At 33.8% G+C, this 19,527-nt stretch overlaps 2 protein-coding genes across 2 annotated transcripts; one reads left to right on the forward strand and one right to left on the reverse strand.

The window, feature by feature from the left end:
• Nucleotides 1–312: 312 nt before the first annotated feature.
• On the reverse strand, nucleotides 313–14,184 carry LOC140982940 (kinesin-like protein KIN-7C, mitochondrial). Its single transcript, XM_073449732.1, has 23 exons — nucleotides 13,901–14,184; nucleotides 13,638–13,735; nucleotides 13,200–13,289; nucleotides 12,825–12,877; nucleotides 12,400–12,465; nucleotides 12,228–12,281; nucleotides 11,543–11,602; nucleotides 10,318–10,396; nucleotides 9,979–10,046; nucleotides 8,603–8,659; nucleotides 8,263–8,367; nucleotides 7,674–7,778; nucleotides 7,442–7,549; nucleotides 7,198–7,344; nucleotides 6,353–6,535; nucleotides 6,036–6,206; nucleotides 5,092–5,325; nucleotides 4,448–4,588; nucleotides 3,950–4,126; nucleotides 3,800–3,847; nucleotides 3,436–3,723; nucleotides 1,005–1,736; nucleotides 313–914 (listed from the first exon to the last, which is right to left on the reverse strand). The coding sequence occupies exons 1-22, from the start codon at nucleotides 14,104–14,106 to the stop codon at nucleotides 1,053–1,055; spliced, it is 3,222 nt and encodes a 1,073-aa protein (XP_073305833.1). The 5' UTR covers nucleotides 14,107–14,184; the 3' UTR covers nucleotides 313–914; nucleotides 1,005–1,052.
• A 1,023-nt stretch (nucleotides 14,185–15,207) lies between these two features.
• Nucleotides 15,208–19,410, forward strand: LOC140982730 (replication factor C subunit 3). Its single transcript, XM_073449397.1, has 9 exons — nucleotides 15,208–15,609; nucleotides 16,405–16,621; nucleotides 16,827–16,906; nucleotides 16,991–17,150; nucleotides 17,311–17,392; nucleotides 18,498–18,627; nucleotides 18,706–18,769; nucleotides 18,842–18,910; nucleotides 19,139–19,410. Exons 1-9 carry the CDS (start codon nucleotides 15,426–15,428, stop codon nucleotides 19,239–19,241), a joined length of 1,089 nt encoding a protein of 362 aa, XP_073305498.1. The 5' UTR covers nucleotides 15,208–15,425; the 3' UTR covers nucleotides 19,242–19,410.
• The last annotated feature ends 117 nt before the right edge of the window (nucleotides 19,411–19,527 follow it).

Raw genomic sequence — 19,527 nt, forward strand, 5'->3', positions numbered from 1 at the left:
TAAATATGTAATTCGCCAAATATGTTAAGGAATTAAATTTAGAAATACGAGTAAAAATTATCAAACAACAAATTTCTTTAAAATTTAGCAAATATCATTAATCATATTGATATGGATTAACCTAGCAGAATGTTCTTCTCTGGAATTATGTTCTTGATTTTACTGATTGTTAAATCATTAAATATTGGTTTACCTTGTATTTTTTTTATATAAAATAATATTAGAAATCTAAAAATTAAGAAAATAAACACAATTATAATATTTATTCATAATAAATGTAGTGCAATAATAAATTAATACCATAAATCGATCAAGCTTATATAGTTTTTTTCCCTACAAATGACCAAATCAAGACACGCCTAGTTCCTGGGGACATCATCTTAAGGCCACCTTTTCTGCTCCTCTCTTATTGGCCCGCCATCCACTTGGCTAAGTTGGATGAGGACGATATATTCCCGGTAAAATAAAGCAATTCTGAGTGGTTATTTGCTCATAATAGCTATCTTGGTCTGTTTCGGAACAGAGTATGTTACAAGTAGCTACTTCTATACAGGACGTAGCAAGAGTTACAAATTAATACAGTTCAACTGCCAAAAGTTAGCCGCACTTACATGGCTTATAGTTCAAACAATATACATAATCAACTACAAAAAGTTGTCAAAGTGATCATATGGTAGCTTCATCCTGATGTTAAATGTTGAACGCCGACACATACATTAGCCTCGAGCCTCTCTGCAAGTGCAAAACTGGTTCGCTACTAGTACATAATTAGAAGGAATACGTCATTCGAATGGTGAATTCTTGAGTTTAGATGTAGTTAGATAATTCTAGCTGATAGGACTGTAAGTCATTCCAAAACTTTGGAAATCAAATCAATCTGAATGTCGATATTGGCTTAAAACATTATTTGGGACCTGCAAGTTACATGCCATAGAGTATATTATTCAAACTAATTAGGACGAGGGATTGTTAAAAATTGCATTAATGCAACTACAAGAACATACCTTGGATCTGAGTCTTAAACTCGACCAGTTTTTTACACCTTTTTTCAGCTAATGGCGTACTTTCAGGTCATCGACCGATCTTATTTCTTCAACACTTTCCTCATTCTGGTAAAACTTGGTTAAGCCCTCCAATGATGGGAATCCATTCATAACTTTTATCTCCGAGAAACATGATGTGACATGGCCTATGGTCGAATTATCCTTGTAACTAGCAGGAGATTTGCGCATCTTTGCAACCATAACCCACATATTTGCAAGCTCGTTTTCCAACTTCTCTTCATGCTTCTTTGCATCATCAAGTGTTTTACGCAAATCAGCTTCTATTTTATCTCTCTCGGATAATGCAGCGACCAAAGAAGCTTCTCGTTGGTATCTTGCATTCAACTCCAGCTCAAACTCCTCCATAGACAATCTATCCTCAGGTTTTCTCATGCAAGCATCAGATCGACCACAAATTATTCTATTTTGCCTTGTATCAATTAGAGCAGACTTTTGACAGCATGCTTTACAACGAACCTCTTTTGCCGCTGAAAGATCTGCAGCAAGTTTTGCATTTTGATAGGAAAGATGTGTCACCTCTTCTGCTAAGTTCCGGAGTTCAACTGCTGCAGCTGCAGCAAGTTCCTTAGCATACTCAGCTTCCTCAGCTTGCTTATCGCATTGAATTTCTAGTCCATCCTTCTCTTCAATAAGTTTAATCTTGCCTTGCTTCAATGACTCTATCTCAGCAGCCTAAGCGATAAGGAAGTGACAACAATCTGATTCTAAAGAGAACTCAAAATGCAAAAATCCCAGACAACTGGCTGAATATTTAGGTCAGTTTGGTTTGCTGGACAAGAGATGGATTAATAACTAATCAATCATCATCATGTGTTTGGTTGGAATATTGTATGTTCTGAATTATCCTATTGGCCCTCATTTGGGCTCGCACTGATACTTTCTCACACTCTCAAGGTGTGATTCTTTGTGCATTTTTTATAATTAGGATAGTTTGTTACCATTATACCCTTGTGTGAGTCTTTTAGTTTTTCAATTCGATACTTTTTGAGATAAAATGTGAAAATAAGGTTGAAAAGAAGAAATGATAAATTAATTACAACAGAAAATAGAGATTTTTTAAGCTTAAAAAAATAAATATTTTACTTGACAATATATAACAAAATGTACACATTTTTAAAAACTATTTAACAGATTCTAATTCGTCAATGCCATTGACAAATTTACCATTCACTATTATATTTTTTAAAGTTTATTTTTTCAAATAATAATAGTGTTATTAATATGAATAATAATTAATATTAAAAGCATTAATAATAGTTAGTAACAAAATAATAACAAGTAAGAATTAAATTAATACGAAATAATTTAATAATATTTACGATAAGAATTTAAATTTTCTAATAAAAAAAATCATTGGAAGTAATAACAAATAAATTTATCATAAATAATAACAAGAAAAAAAAGAATAATAATTAATAATATGAAAAGGTTTAAAATAAAATAGTAAGAAAAAATAGTAACAAAATATTAAGAATTAAAATAATACAAATAAAAATAATTTATACATGATAAGAATAGTAAAAAATAATAATAATTTAATAACTAATAATTATAACACAAATATAAATAATGTAATAATTGTATAAAAATAAAAAAACAATAATAATAATAATAAGGAGTGTATTGATAATATTAACATTAATATTAATATGATTAGTCTTATTGCTTTTATTTCATAGTATTGCTTTGTCAAAATTGTTATTTTTCTTATTTAAAGTTTATTTTTTTTTACTTAGTATTAACAAATTAATTATAATACATTTATCATTCTCATTACTATTAACTTAACTATCATTATTCTCATTAATATTATTTTCTTGTTAATTTATTTCTTATTATTTAGTATTAATATATATGATTATTTTACAAGAATTAATTTATTTCTTATTATTTAATATTTCTATTATTATGCTTATTTTATACTGTTATATATTTCATATGAACTTATGGGTATTATTTTAAAATATTTTATTTCATGTCAATAAACAATTATTTGTTTCAGATCATTCTATTTCTATTCTAATAATATTTTGAATTTATCGATTTAATTTATCTAAATTATATTACTTTATTAAGTATGTTTGTAAATATTTAATTATTATCCAATTAACGTAAAAATATGTGATTAATTTGGTCTTTATAAGGCTTAAGTGATTGTTATACATTGTGGGGGTATTTTGGTAATGGTAATATAATACATAAAATTAATTTATTATTTTAAAATCATACTAAACGCCATATATTTTATCATCCTGCATCATTTACCATCAACTTTCTTATTCTCGTCACTATGATTATACATCTTTACTTATCCTATCACATATTCACATGAACCAAGCGGTAGCAAAAGTGGATACCAGAGGATAAGTACCTGCTCAAGAAGCTGAGTCTTTGAAATGGTGCTACCATTGCACTCATTAGCATCCTCGTGGCCAAAAGTTCTACTTACGCTGACAACACTAGTTGGAGTACTTTCACCAATTGAAATTTCGCTGCAAGAATTAATCTCAGTTCTTCCATTTATCATCTCCAAAGATTCATCGGAGCAGTTCATCCAAGTCGTACAATCTGCACTTCTAGTAGCTTTATTTGATTGCAATGAATCAAGCTGCTGCCTTAGCAGAGTGATGGTTTCTTGCATCTCAGCATTCTCCGATATCTACTAACAAAATAAATACTTAGCACAAGAAACATAAGTAATATATGAACGAAAATGTTTTAACAAAAACATTCACCTTCCCCTGTAGTTGCTCTTGGAGGACTCTGTTGTCTGCTGATTTAATCTTTTATCAATAGCAACATGAAAATTGAGTCCCGATTCAGTTCATATTTTTCCACTTGTACCTACTAAATACAGATAAAAATATATTGAAAGGGCAGCACACCTCAAGTTCAAAGGTTTTTTCATTTAGTTGAGTAGCAAGTCTAGACAACGCCTGAGACATGTCAACACTGCTCAAACTATATGGAGATGTCTCCCCTGATCCAATCATGCGTTGATCTAGAACACGCATCTGAAGCTTCTTCTCTCTTATTTCATTTTTCAGCTTTTGCACTTTTTCCTAAAGTAAATTAGAATAAGAACAAACGTGATTAAGGGTTTAAATAATCTATTCAATCCAGGCTTAACTTTGAACAGTTTTTAAATAAACAAATCTGTACTAATCATAAAACAATGCACACTGAATCAAGGTGAATCACCTTAAGGATGGCACATATTAAAGGCTCATGTTCACAAACATATCAAAGCCTTTGAAATGTTATTTTTTTTCCTGAGATAGATCGTGTGGAAACAAGTATTCATGAGGATATATGATTATGAAATGCCTTCTCTAAGACAATTATTTGTCGAGATATAATAACTTCAAAATCCGATCACTAACCTTAAGTTGCAGGTCTTCAGGATTCTTTGATGCTTGCTCTGATAATCTTTTCAGAGAACTCATAGACAAAGCCACGTCTCCAGATAACATCTTTATTTGCTCGCGGAATAGATCCATTTGATCTGTGATAGTGCTTCCTGTCTAGAAAACATAAAACAGCCAAGTTCTAGAAAAACCAATCAAGACAACGTGGAAAACACTATTATAAGCTAGGACAATGGTTCCCAACATACGTTCACAATTTTACAGATATAGATGACAGGCTTTAGGGTGTGAAGCATGGATTTGGATGTTTGGGATGCTGCCTACAGATAGACAAGGAAAATCCAGATTGTGTAGCAGTATAGTGATTCAAGAACATAATTACATCTCTCAGGACCTCAAATAAAGGCGTTGCTTGATTTGTTCGAGTTCTTCACCCAAGAGAAATTCCACGAAGTTATAAAAGATACCAATAATAAAGAAGATAAACTTTTGAGACTACGTAACTAATGCAATTGATAAAAAAAATTCAAAAATTAAACATATATACTGTTTTAATCTTCTCAGAGTTCAGACACGGATAAAAATGGCACTAATACTGACAAACAAGGGTAGAAGGCCAAAAAGAAAATATGCAATAAGTAACCCAAACTTTTTCTCACCGGTGGGAGACGTCGCTCACCAACATCTGCACTGAATAATTCACCGGCTTGAGTTCTTCCAGGAAAATGAATAGCTGGAGAAGCATCTTCTCTTTTTCTACTGATTGATTTCCTTTGTAAATCTTTCATATCACTAAACCTTACTCTATTCTGTGATGTTTTTGACGAGGAAGCAGGAGAATCAGAAACAGAGCTCTCATGTTCCGCACTAGATGATGACACATGCTCTGGCTTCTGTATTGAAGCAGTTAAAAAATGATTTCATTGAAACCGAAAGGAATAAGGATCATGTTCTGACCAAGTTATATGACATATAACTCAACAGAAATTTTAAGGATCACAAAAACAATTAACGAAGTGCAATTGATGATTTCGCATAATGTGTCCAGATAAAAGTTACAAGAATTGGTAAATATCTAAATTTCCGCATCTCGCAACATAAGAGAAGAGAGCGCCAAAATAATTCATATCAAATTACAATGAAGAAGCAAATCAATAGTTAATAAACGCAGAAAAGACAGTAGAAGAAAGTAACATACACACTGGACCTGATGATTTTTTACAGCTTTAAGCCTTTAACTATGTAAGCAAATGCATGCCATATGAACTTTCTCACATGATTAGTAGCTATTTATTTAAGCAAAAACAAGAATGATGCAACACAAAATATAAGACTCAAAATCTCCGCATCATATGAATGGCAGCTAACTGTCCGCAGAAAGTTCAGATGCAAACAAAAGACGGATTCAACAAGGCTGATTTTAACAAATTGCTTTATGCTAGTTACATCAATCTGATTCCCTATGTAGTGGCTCTGATAAATTACTCTGTGCTCCCATTCCCAACGATAATGCTTATTCTTCAACTACCATCTTCAACTACCATGCTAAAGATATAGAATGCAAATCAATTCCAAGTTCGAAAGAAGCAACTTGAAAAAATACTTTTAATTTAAACCAGCTAAGCATTCCACTCCTTCGGTTGCTTCTGTAATCTCTTACTAACTCATCAAGATTTGTGACATCAGTCCTTCCATCTGAATAAAATTCAGATCCTATACTTCCAGCATCATCATCAATCATGTAATCTCGTTTCCTATCTGGTAAGTAGGCCAACTACACATTAAAAACAAAAGTAATCAGTAAGCGTACACCTTCTAGTTCTAGTCATAAGATTTGATCTCTAAAACAATACTAAACAAGTCATCCATCCAGATAAACCTGTTATCTCATGGATACCTAAAAAGATATTATGTCAATACCTCATCTTCCCCAAATGAGTGCCTCCGCCTGTGGCTGGGGTTTTCATGGATATTAGGTTGGACCGTGTTTTTTGTAGAAACCAAAATCAGCTTGGTTAATCTCTGAATTCTTCCCATCAAAGCTGCTTTTGCTTGCTCTTCCTCCTCCAATCTTGATTGCAACTTCACCTGCCCTGCCTCCAACTGTAAAATATATAGGTATATCAGAATAGAACACTATATTATTTTCTTTAGTAGCCAAGTTTTTGTCAGATAGATTTTTAATATTATAGATTTTCAATGTGTTATACCGTGTTAGAATATATTTAGTAATGTTATTCTTATTTTGAAAAATGAGCAAACATTTTTTTTAAAAAGTAAACAAACAAGGCCTCATCATTTTACTGATGAAATACACATAATGTGTCATTTTGACAGACATAATTTTTCCAGCCAATCCAAAATTACCGATGCTTTCAAATCCCAACCCCACCAAACCACAATCCTAGGAAGGATAAGGGAGTAACACAGTCAAATTATATTGCAGCATGACACTTAAGTATACACAGCCAAAATACATGCCAATGATATCAATAACAAAGGAATGTTACTTTCATAATCACGACTGAATGAGAAAACAGGTGAACCTACACACTGATGCTTTGGCTACTTATACATGGACTGAATATTATATTAAGGGTCTCTTCTTTTGTCTTAGTTGTATTTAAATCCTACTTTGTGATTCAACAAGACAAGTGAATTTAGGATAACATCACATCCCCACTCAAGTGAATTAGAATTATCGGACCAACAAAAAGCAGTTACCTAAATGAGCAAGTATCTGAGATGCTATCTAAGGAACAAACCTGAAGTTTCAAATTTACTAGATCTTCTTGGCTTGGTGCCATCAAATTTTGTTTCTCCATCATGCCACTCTTTAAATTCTGAAGCTCTTGTTTTAAACTGGAAATTTCTCGCTGATATTTTTTAATGAGAGACTTCTCGTCCAAAATCTAAACAGAAAAAATAAAATAAAGATTGATGAGAGCTCAGACAAGTTTCAAAATTCATCATTTATACATGAATGGCGAAGAATTACATAGATCTGACCTTATTTTGAGAGGCTTTGATTTCCACATGCTTACTACGTTGAGCAAACTTAAGAGTGTTGTAAGTTTCTTCTGAATTGCTAGAGGCTGGTGTCACTGTGCAAATGAGCTACAAAAAATTCCAAGAGTAATCATATTCTCTGGAAGCATCACAAAAAAATAAAGTTACGCAGATAAAAAGTGTCGAATAGCAAGTCCATAAAGATATATTTGCACGTGTGACTAAAACTTACAGAGACTCGACCATGTCCACTAAGAGAAGACTGCAACAGTCGTGTCAGCTTTGAATCTCGATATGGTATATGAGTGGACTTACCATCCGTTAGTTTAGATATCACCTGAATCAAACGAGAAAATATTTGAAAAACATATAAAATTGCATTCACCATGGGGTGTGGTGAGAGGGCAACAACCGATTTAGCACCCAACTTCATAGACCAACTCCAGAAAGAATTAGCAAACTAACTTCCCCAATCCCAAACTAAATTCTCCGACTTCCTTGTATGGGGCCATATCTAATGTTTCATTTCTTGAAAAGAATGTTCTCTCCCTAAGAATAACTTACCTGAAACTACTAAACTGTAACAATGTGACATTTTAATGACTTTCAACTACTTTGTAGTGCATGCGGCATGCCAAAGCAAATTACTCCCAAAATTGATTGTCCGAACAAGGGAAAGAAATGGACATCATAGAAAGCAAAGGATTGATAGTTTTATCTCAGAGGATGTGAGTCATATTACAATGAGTCTTAAAACATACACTAGGAAATTTACCATCCAGATGAAAGATAGGAACGAAAGACATGAACATGTATCTTACAGTGCCAAGTGTCAGTAAGCTTTTATTTATATATGAACCCTCTTTTCTCCTCAGTCCTGTGGTCTCTGTTTTGGAACTTTCAGACCCTGCTAAGTCAATTAAATGCTATAAAAGAGTTTAGTTTGATCAATACCCAAACATCAGGTCATTAAATAGTTTGGTTAGACCACTAAAAATTACAGTTGAATGCAATGAAGCTAGGAACTTGGAAGCATACATATACTGATGCAAAATTAATTTTTAATATATTGAAGATGTTAAAGAGAATTAGAGCTAATAATAACGATGAAATCAGAACCACCCAGAATAACAATGGAATAACTTCTTATGCAAAACATACCAGCTGTGACAATGCCACTTCCCCTTGATTTTCCCCGTGTAAACTGCTTTCTATAGTCTGTGACCATTACAGCAAGGCGTAAAAATTTCAATAAGTACTCAACACATTCATCGTTATGAAAGAAATGAAAAAAGTTGACATTTTATCTGGAATAAACCTTTCAAGACAAGCAATTTTGGATCCACTATTTAGTTTCAATTTACATAGCACGAGATAATCGTGACAGTGGAGAATAAAAAAATCAGACAGTGTTTCTCAGATTATTACGTAAGGAGAAGGAGAACCCAAAGTAGTATGAACAAACATATCTGATTGTAATATTCAGGAGTATGATTTAATAATTGATGGAAGCGCGCCAAGCGGCTATACTTGTGCACTAACAAAACTTTAAGCAAATCATTGGACAAGATTCTAAACATAACATGTAATTGAATTGATCATATCATGCTTCCCCGATCCATTATGTCAATATGACATCTGATTTGTCATAGATTTAAAAGAGTATTTAATTAAGACACATCAATTTTGTCTGTTTTAGGTATTAGAAAAATTTCAGTTCGTCATAGATTTAAAAGACATTATTTAATTAAGACACATCAATTTTTTCTGTTTTAGGTATTATAAAAAACTCAGTTCATGATACGAGCTTCTTAAATGTTCAACATAAATATATGGCCAAGTCTTTTTTCTATCCAACTTGTAAGCAAGGTTCTGCACATTGAATTATATTGTTCTTCATGATTTACAAAGATTTGCGACAAAATAAGGAACTGATACCGAAGGTCTAGCTGTGAAGTCTTCTTTTAAATGGAACAAATTAGAGGGAGATCTCAGTGGCAAATTTTGGGGAGCAGTTCAGACATGAGTTAGCCCAAGAGTCTTATCAATGCAAATGGTACCTATAAAAAATAACAAGATAATAGAAGGCAGCAACTGGTTAAGATCCAGACTTCAGATTTGAAGCTTGGGTCAATGATTTCAGACGTTTCAGTCTGTCTCTCAAAGAGGATGTTGAGACTGTTAAAAAACGATCTTTGGGTTTAATCCACTTAATTATCAAGGAACATACTCCTCGTACTTTGATACTAAAGAATGATTTTTCACACTTGTTACTGAGAAAGGAACAGTTAGTAAACATAGATCAGCCAAAATTCCAAATGTTTCAAACCCACACCCGACAACCTTACGCTGACACCCACCCTTCCTGTCAGCAACTAATTCCTGTACTTCTACAGCTCATTGACACTTGACAAGAAATTTAGATACATCAATCGGAATGAGATTCTTTTAAACATTAAAACAAGAATTATAGCATGAATATCACAACCATAGATGTAAAATGCAGAATTTATGAATAAGAACAAGAGGTGTAATACCAAAGTGAATATCGTGTGGCTTCGACTGCTGAGTAAATTGAAGTTAGTAGAACCCACGTGTCGATGCTCTACATACACAATAAATTACAAGTTAAAGATTGTCCTTAATTGTACATAAAAACCTCACAAGAAAAATGTCCAAGTTAAAGATCAGTAAAAGTTTATATCAGCAGCATTGCATTGCTATCAAAGGATAAAATATATACGAGACAGGGTCTCATATTTATGCCTGGGGAAAGAGCAGGAACAGTATACCAAATGCCATCGTTAAAAGTAATAAGCGACCATTCAAAAAAGATAATTAAAATAAGGGACATACAACAGTGCAAGCATGCATACCTTCGCCGGATGCTATGAGTGAAAGAGCATGGGCAGGTGACAGAACAACTTCTTCTTTTATTCCCTCAACATATGTACCCTGTCAAGTTGCAATTTTTTTTTAATTAACATTCAGATTGAATTATAGGCAACAATGGTCTAATTAAACACACCTTTGCATGTGAGAGGAACATTCTGGAGTTATGACTATATAGGCAAAAATAGTCATTTGTATAAGAAATCTCTACATATTTCCAGTGTCATATGTCCAAATATTTAAATAAAAAAGGTAAAAAGGAACAAGTGCAATCCACCAGTTTTGAATTCAGTGCAATAAATAACCACACTTTCTATAATCTTTTAACATGGACTTATGGAGGTAGTAAAGTAGAGATCTTCACTATAAAGAGGAATAGAAGAGTCCAAATCCAGGATATCAATTAAATTTAAACAAGAACAATGCTCAGTGATTCTTCCTCGGTAAAGAGAGGAGCTAAATGCAACACCATTGCCATATAAAACAACAACTTCTTTGATTTCAAATATAGAAGTATAGAACTGACAATTTTTGTACAATACTTGGTCTAAAAACTTTTAAAATCGAATTATACATGATATGCTGTAATATCACATCAAGGTCATAGCTCATCTGTTATGTTGCTAATGAATAGTCAATAAAAGCTTTAAAGGTATCAAATAAATATTGGAAATAAATATCACAGGGAAACCTAAAAAGCATAGGTAATTGTATATGTTTTTTCATTTTCCATAAACTCAAACCAAACTGTTTTATGCAGTAAATGTTTTATATTTGACTTTTCATAACTCCCAAAAATAATGCTATTTTAGTACATTATATTCTAACACAATATTATATTTCAAAGTTTTAAATAATCACATAATCGGATATATTCTAACATGACAAATCATCTACTGCAGAAAATATCTCCTTAGAAAGAAGCCAGATACATATTGCTTTCCACAGTTCATTTCCTGAAAATATATTTGAAGGAGATGCTTTTCTGAAATACCGAAAACAAATACCTTTAGAAATATCTTAACCTTATTGGGCATTGGTCCTCTAATATATTTTTTGGAGAATAATCTTCATGTAAACACCATAACAAAAAATACATAGAAAATATTACATTTGATTAAGATGCACCGATAATCAGAAGAAATCAAATGCGATAAGATTAAAAACATGACACAGTCATAAACCACTTTCTACATGAAACATCTATACCTGAGTATCTTCTCGTATTCTAAGATTTTGCCCTGTAGGATCCAGCAAGTCGTTGATGACCTAAACATCCCACCCATAAACTCTTACTTGAGATTTAGAAAATATATTTTGACAAAGCGGACTAGAAAGCTCAATATAAAAATAGTATCGGGAGCACATAATTTTATCACAAGTCACTAAAGCAACTATGTGAAGAGAAGCGAACAACTTCATGCAAATTACACAATACGACAACAGTTAAGAGGATGCACATTGTTCTATCTTATTACAGTGAGTTCATCATTATGCTCCAAGTGTTTCACAGTTCACACTAACATGCAAAATATAAATGTTAACAAGCTTCAGATAAGTCTATCAAACTCAAGTCAACAAAATCATGAAGGTCAAATCTAAAATAAAAACTTTAGTCATGACTCATTCCAGCAAATTCCTAATGACAAATAACAAACCAACAAATGGCCCCACTACTTTTATTATTCCTTTTTTTTTTACCTAAATCAAATAATAATGTGATTTCCATCAGACAAAGGCGAAAAAATGGTGAATATCAAGCAATTTTCATGCCATGTTATCCAGTTATCAGCCTATACATGTCATTTTAGAATCAGTGGTTTGTAATATGTTTATACATTTTATCAAACAAAAAGCCAAAGATGACTGAAGCATGCTAAACAATGAAACTTACCTCGTTATAGATTTCTAAATATGAAACTCGAAGGAGAAACTCCCGTCCAGGTGTCTGAAAAAGCACACTTACAATTACTCAAAATTCACTGGAGAAAATAAATCTTCTCTATTAATGAACTTAAGGCATCCACAGTTCTTGCTCTGTCATGCATAGAAACGACCATAATTACCTCTTGTATAATTCCAAAGACATCCTTAACAGCCAGTGGAATGACTCCTGGTGATTTCTGCTCCCCCTGGAATAAAAGAGAGAAAAAAGCATGCATCGGTAATATTAACATTTGGGAATAAAAATAAGAAAAAGTGCAAGACTACCTATCTACGAGGCCAAGTAATTCCAAGAGTATATCAATATTTTCAGAATTGTAAAATAATTGCCTGTGTTTGAATACTTTGTAAAACCAGATTATTCATAGTCCGTTATCCTGGGTGAATCCAAATTCTCAAACAGATCTCGATAATCACCAGTAATCATAGGTGAAAAAGAAAATCAGAGAGCTTATAATAGCTACGCTTCACACATATATATTTGCTATAAAATTCCATGGCGGGAGGAGGATAAATACTACAGAGAGCGAGTGAAAATAACTATTACATGCATCGTATGCGTCTTCCCACTGCTGGTCACACCGTACGCAAACACTGTGCCTACAAAGAGATAAAACGCAGTCAGAAACCATGACAAACTTAGATATATGTTTGTAAGGCAAGGAAAACAATATGTAACTAAATATCAGAACAGATCAGGTTTATTAGCTTCGAGACATCCATCCATTAAATGAAATATCAAGAAAATATTACACTCAATATCGACCATAGATTGAGAAACAGCAAGGATGGCTTGAGTATAGCTCTTCCTTCAGGAGATAAGAAACATATTGTAATCTATGTTGAACAGTTCTAAAAAGATCAAGTCAACCTAGAGTAAGAGAATGCAGCATATGTGATATATACGGTATTCGGTAATTACCATTTACTCCATTCATAGCACCATTTACAACGTGCTGAGCTGCGACATCGTAGACATGGCGAGTTGTTGTTGCAGGACCAAATACTCTGTCTGATAACAAAAGTGATCTTAATTATTCAGTGTCAAGAAAGAAAAAAGAAAAATAATAAAAATCAAAACAGAGGCATAAGGAACTGAGTCGCGTACACAACGATTTCTACAAGTAAAAATTCAGAATCTATTGAATAATATTTTGAACATAACATCCACGCCGACCTTCCTCTTCTCAATCAACGCCAACATCCTATATATATAAATCTTTTCCAATATCTCTTCGAATTAAAAAAGATAATTTCGACAAACGGCGATGACTCACTAATTACTTGCACATTTACCGTTAAACATATATGAACAGTATATTCATAATACATGAACTGCGAATAGGCTTTTGATGCTAACCGAAGCCAAGGGCTATATCAGAATTGAACTCGTTGGATACAGTATAGTCTCCATCAGCAAACCAAGCTACTTCATCGCCTTTACTAATCTCTCGAACACTTCAACCAGCACAAAAACATGAAATGAAACGAATCCAAATGTAGGAATCCTCAAACTTCACTAACTATATATAAAATAAACACTCAGGGATTTCGGCGGGCCCTGACCGTTAACCAAAGCGAAATCCAGAGATTTAATCAACAAAATACGAGGATCAATTTTACCTGAGGGGACGAAATCGCACGGTAACCGTAACGTTTTCTTTAGTTTTGGTCGGAGGCGCTTGAGCTGGTTGCTTGGAGAAAGCGTTGGTTGAGGAGGATGAGGTGGTGGGACGGGGGGCGTGCTTGGAGGAGGCGATCGGTGGAGGATGTGTTTTCCGAGAGCGGAAGGGGGAGATGGAGTAGCGGCCGGTGGCGGAGGAAGACATGCCGGCTGAGTTAGCAGCTCTCGGGCTTTCTTCTGCCTTTTTAAGTCCCTCCAAATGTGAAATGCCCTTCGTGTTTTTGAAATTGTAGCCCGTCTTTTTCCTTGCTTTTTCCCTTTTTATCAAATTTTAATAATTTGTATCCTTCCCACCAAATCATGTAATTGATTAGAATAAGTCTCTCATGAGTCGGTCTCACGAATCTTTATCTGTGAGACGGGTCAACCCTACCGATATTCACAATAAAAAATAATACTCTTAGCATAAAAAGTAATATTTTTTTATGGATGACCCAAATAAAACATCTGTATCACAAAATACGACCCATGAGACCGTCTCACACAAGTTTTTGTCATTAAATTATATCCATATCATTAAAAATAAATTACAAATCAGATAACCCATATTTAAAGTAAAATAAATACTTTATCAAATTTTATATCTCATCATATATATTTTGTATCCTCGTGTGATATATATAAAACTGGGGTGAACCTTTCTTCCCCCTTTTCCTGCATAAAGATTGAATTATTAGGACCACGAGAATGGAGACAAATTCAATTTATTGCAAATTCTTGTCATTCTTTGTATTTTCATGAGATAATATAATTTTTGTTGTTATTTGTCCATGAAATGTGATTGGAATGGCTTGGTTATATTTAAATAAAGCTTTCACATGTTATTTCTATTTTATATGGTGAGATTCTAAACTCATTTTTTTTTAAATTCAAACAATTTAAGTGAATTTCGAATGAATCTAGCATTCTTATCATTTAAAATATAAGCCAAATTCTTTCTTGAAATCAAATGTTTTCTTCTATATCAACTCTAACAAAATAAAAAACTATCAGGTTCACGGTGTCGTCAAGTTATTTAATCGAAGTTTAAAGAAAAATAAATCTAGTTTATGAGAATATAGTTTAATCTAAAACATATTTGTAAAAATTAAACTACATGTTATAACTCAAACAATGTATTTGATATTTCGATTATAAGAATATACAACACATTAACTGGCCCATCAATTAATAAAGTTTTTTTCCTTTTTTTTTTGAACAAATGAAAGTTAAATTAAAAGGAATTCATAAAATAAGGGCAACGTGGCGCCAAATAACATCCCAGCGAGCCCGCCACGGTAGCGTTCTCTCAAGTTTCGTCCAATTTGAGCAAAAATCGCATTTGTGATGAAATGATTCTCCACATTGTCCGCACTAAAAAAATGCACACACACATAAACCGCAGCAAGTTCTACACTAGGAAATCAGTCTCCACAGGAAGAAAGGTCTGTGCTGCCAAACGGCGTCGTATCACCCTGCGAAAAAATGGCGGACACAATTTCAGTCATGGACATCGACGACGAAGGCGACAACAATCACATTCCGAAACCCAACAACGGAAAGAACGTCGTCGTATCTCCGCCGGAATCCAAGGCCATCCCCTGGGTCGAGAAGTACCGTCCCCAGTCTCTAGACGACGTCGCAGCGCACCGTGATATTGTTGAGACCAGTAAATTGCCCTTCTATCACTACTTACGGATGTGTATATATCTCATTTCTTTGCTGCTTTGCTTCGAACAGTTGGTGCGTTTACTGTCGGCTAATTCTGTCTCTAGAGTTTTTTATTTTTTGAAGTGTTTTATGTTGACTTGTGCACTTGGTTGGAATTTTTAAGCCGCTTGAGCGTGAATTTAATGTTTGTATGTAGTTGGGTTCCTGCATTTTACCTCGATTAAGCCATTGTAATTTTTGTTTCAGCTTTTTTAGCAATACAATAGAACATTCACAATTTTTTTGACAAAGTCCTTTCTGATTATCTGGTTATGCCTGTCTTATCCCTAGCTTAATCCTCCATCAGGGATGGTTGTTAAGCATTTTTCTGTTTCTGCAGGTCTTCAGTAATCATCACGCTCTTCACACATTCTCTTGTATTTTGAAACCCCTCGCACAATTACTAATTCTGGAAAAATTACTATGATAGTTGCCGGTACTTCTAGAACCAGTAATCACAATAATCAAGGGTGCCAATGTTCTTGATGACTAGAATAAGAGATAAAGAAATTATTGGCAAGGTGATAAAGAAATTATTGGCAAGGTGTTGCGTCCAAATTGTGAAAGATAAGAGTTGATGAGGTTTTGTTCATTGCTGTTTGCAAGTCTTTCTCACCGTCTATGTGTGTCTTGACACTTTTTTATCCCATGCAATTATGCCAGAGTGGATGTGTTTCCCCTACGGTGAATGTACCCATTTATGTATAGATTTTCAGGACCACGTTCAAATTGTGTAATGGGTTTTGTGCTGCAGTTGACAGATTAGCTAGTGGGAACAGATTACCCCATTTGCTGCTTTATGGACCACCAGGAACGGGGAAAACATCCACTATACTGGCATTGGCTCGCAAGCTGTATGGGAATCAGATGCACAACATGGTTCTTGAGCTGAACGCATCAGATGATCGTGGTATTGATGTGGTCCGGCAGCAGATTCAGGACTTTGCAAGCACTCAGAGTATCTCTTTTGGGTATATTATGAATTGCTTGTGTGTAATACTTGTTTGTTTGGAGTGGATGAATGATAGACTATTGAAGGATTTTAGAAGTATTCCGCACATATTTTCGATGATTTTACTGGTTGAGTAACATTTATACAAATTCTGTGTTCCTGACGCATTACATGTGAGCTGACTTTATTTTGTGAACTTTGTCTGAGAGGCTTTTATTTTGCAGGGCAAAAGCTGCTGTAAAGTTAGTTCTATTGGACGAGGCAGATGCCATGACCAAGGATGCACAATTCGCTCTCCGTCGTGGCAAGAATTGTTTTTGTCTTTTATTCATGTCTTTGTTTTTATTTGTAGTTTGAAAACTTGTTCTCCATTCTATTTGCTCTGCAGTCATTGAGAAATACACAAAAAGCACTAGATTTGCTTTGATTTGTAACAATGTCAACAAGCTTATTCCAGCCGTACAATCAAGGTGTACCCGGTTTCGATTTGCTCCTCTTGATGCAGTGAATATCACTGAGAGGCTTAAACATGTTATTAAAGCTGAAATGTAAGTTTAACAGCAATGCCTGATCGTAATTGTTTAAATGTTTTTCTTGTTTCAGTTATCTTATATTTTAACCATATTACTAGAATTATTGAAAGTTTATTTTTTTACAGCTTCAGTGCGACTAATATAAACTTGACCCGATATAATATGATTGATTCAGGCTTGACGTACCTGAAAATGGTTTGAAGGCTCTTGTAAGACTTTGTAATGGTGACATGAGAAAAGCCTTGAATATTTTACAGGTTAATATCTCTTGATTGCAGTTCATATTTGTGGTATTTGTTTGCAAATAATCACAACTTTATCTCTACAAAAATGTACTTATAAGATCAATGGGGTTCTTCATACTTACCGTGCCCTTGATCCCACCTGCCCATCTATGACAATTGTTGGAAGCTTTCTGGCGTAAAGGATGGCACACATTTTTTCATTTAATGCTTCAGCTTGGCATTTTGAGTGCTCAAAATAGCCTTAGACCTCATTTGTCTCCTAGATCTTATTGTTTATACTTTATAATGGAGTTTTCTGTACCAAAAACCCTAATGAAATATAGAAAATTCACATTTCTCCCTTGTGAAAATTAAGTAGGCATCAAGTTTTTATAAAAGTTGCACGAATACCCCTTGCGTCTACTGGAAATCTGTCGAGTTGAAGAATTTTGATAATATCTCATATACAAGTTATCAAATGACCACGGGCAAAACAGTTAGAAAGAAACAGTTTGATACAAGTCATATTTCAAACCGGCTACACTAGTTCGGATGTTATCTAGGTTAACTGGACGCTACAAGATTGAGTTGGATGACACGGATATAGCAACCTACAACGTTCAGTTAGTATAGATAATTTAAGAACTAGTCTAGCCGGCCTGTATTATGACTTGTAGCAAATTGAGTTTTCTTTCTAAAATTTTTGGTCGCTGATCATTTTGATCACTAGTCTACAAGATATCATCAAAATACTTCACCTCGCCAGATTTTCAGCTGGTGCAGGGGGTGTTCGTCCAACTTTTATAAAATATTAAGGTATAAGATGTCTATTTAATTTTCACAAGTGTTAATTTTCGATATTTCACATGAGGATTTGGTGCAAAAAAACTCCTTTATAATGTCCTTGTCTCGGTCACTGGTGAAACCTATCTTCAAATCTTGGGAAATGCCAAAGATATCATTGTCTTGGGCAATCCTCGAGTCTTGGAATTTTTAGCCAGCCTGCTTAATGAATTTCCCTTCGTTTTCAAACATATGAACTGATAATGATGTCGAAACTATATTGGTTTCTGTTATTTTCTTTTTGTGCTCTTGTGTGAATCCTTATTTCATTTTAATTGCTTCTTGTTTTTTGCAGTCAACACATATGGCTTCTCAGCAAATTACAGAAGAAGCTATATACTTGTGCACTGGAAATCCTTTGCCTAAAGACATTGAACAGATTTCCTATTGGCTTCTGAATGAGTCATTTTCCACGAGTTACAAAAGTATCCATTCTTGAACTTTGAATCATATACATTTATCTGTAGTTTTTTGCTAAATTTGTTACTATTAACCATATGCAGAAATTTCTGAAATCAAGACAAGAAAAGGACTGGCTTTGGTGGATATTGTGAGAGAAGTAACAATGTATGTACTTGTGTTTTTGGTCGTTCACCTGGGAAAAGTTTCTTTTGCTCAACCCTTGTTGCTTGACAATAGGTTTGTTTTCAAGATCAAGATGCAGGCTGATGTTCGTATTCTTCTTATAAATGAAATGGCCGATATCGAGTATGTTTCCTTTTTCTTCTTTAGTCAAACTTAATTTCACTCGGAGTTGCATTATAAAATAAATTCTTCCCTCAAGATGCATGGTTGCTTCAATTGGTGTTCCTCTTTACGTGTAATAACATGCATTTTACTCTCTGTCAAAATTAAGTGCATCCCTAATATGCTGCTGTATAGTTTTACCATTATTTTTAATGAAGTTCTTTTTGTAATTATATTTCTGGGATGCAGATATAGGCTGAGTTTAGCATGCAATGATAAGCTGCAGCTTGGATCACTGATTGCTGCTTTTACCCGAGCCAGGGCTTCGCTTGTTGCTGCTGCTGCAAAATAGTGGCGCTACTTGTATCAAATGCATCTTTGTGCCATAAATTAGCACCTGGAAAGTCCATTAGACAATGCTTTATAGAATAGACTCTACATGTTTTGTTTTGTTTTGTTTTGTTTTGAAGTACCAGTGTCTTCTATCCTCGCCTCACCTTAACAAATTTACTTTTTGATTATCTGATTCGACTCTTGAGGAATATGATAATAATAGCAATACCACTGAATTGAAGAAAGATATGTACAGTCAAGAAACGATGGTCTAGAAAAGCGAGTGGTTTTTTTTTTTTTTTTTG

This window comes from Primulina huaijiensis, chromosome 8 (assembly GCF_012295235.1).
Source record: "Primulina huaijiensis isolate GDHJ02 chromosome 8, ASM1229523v2, whole genome shotgun sequence".
Lineage (NCBI taxonomy): Eukaryota > Viridiplantae > Streptophyta > Magnoliopsida > Lamiales > Gesneriaceae > Primulina > Primulina huaijiensis.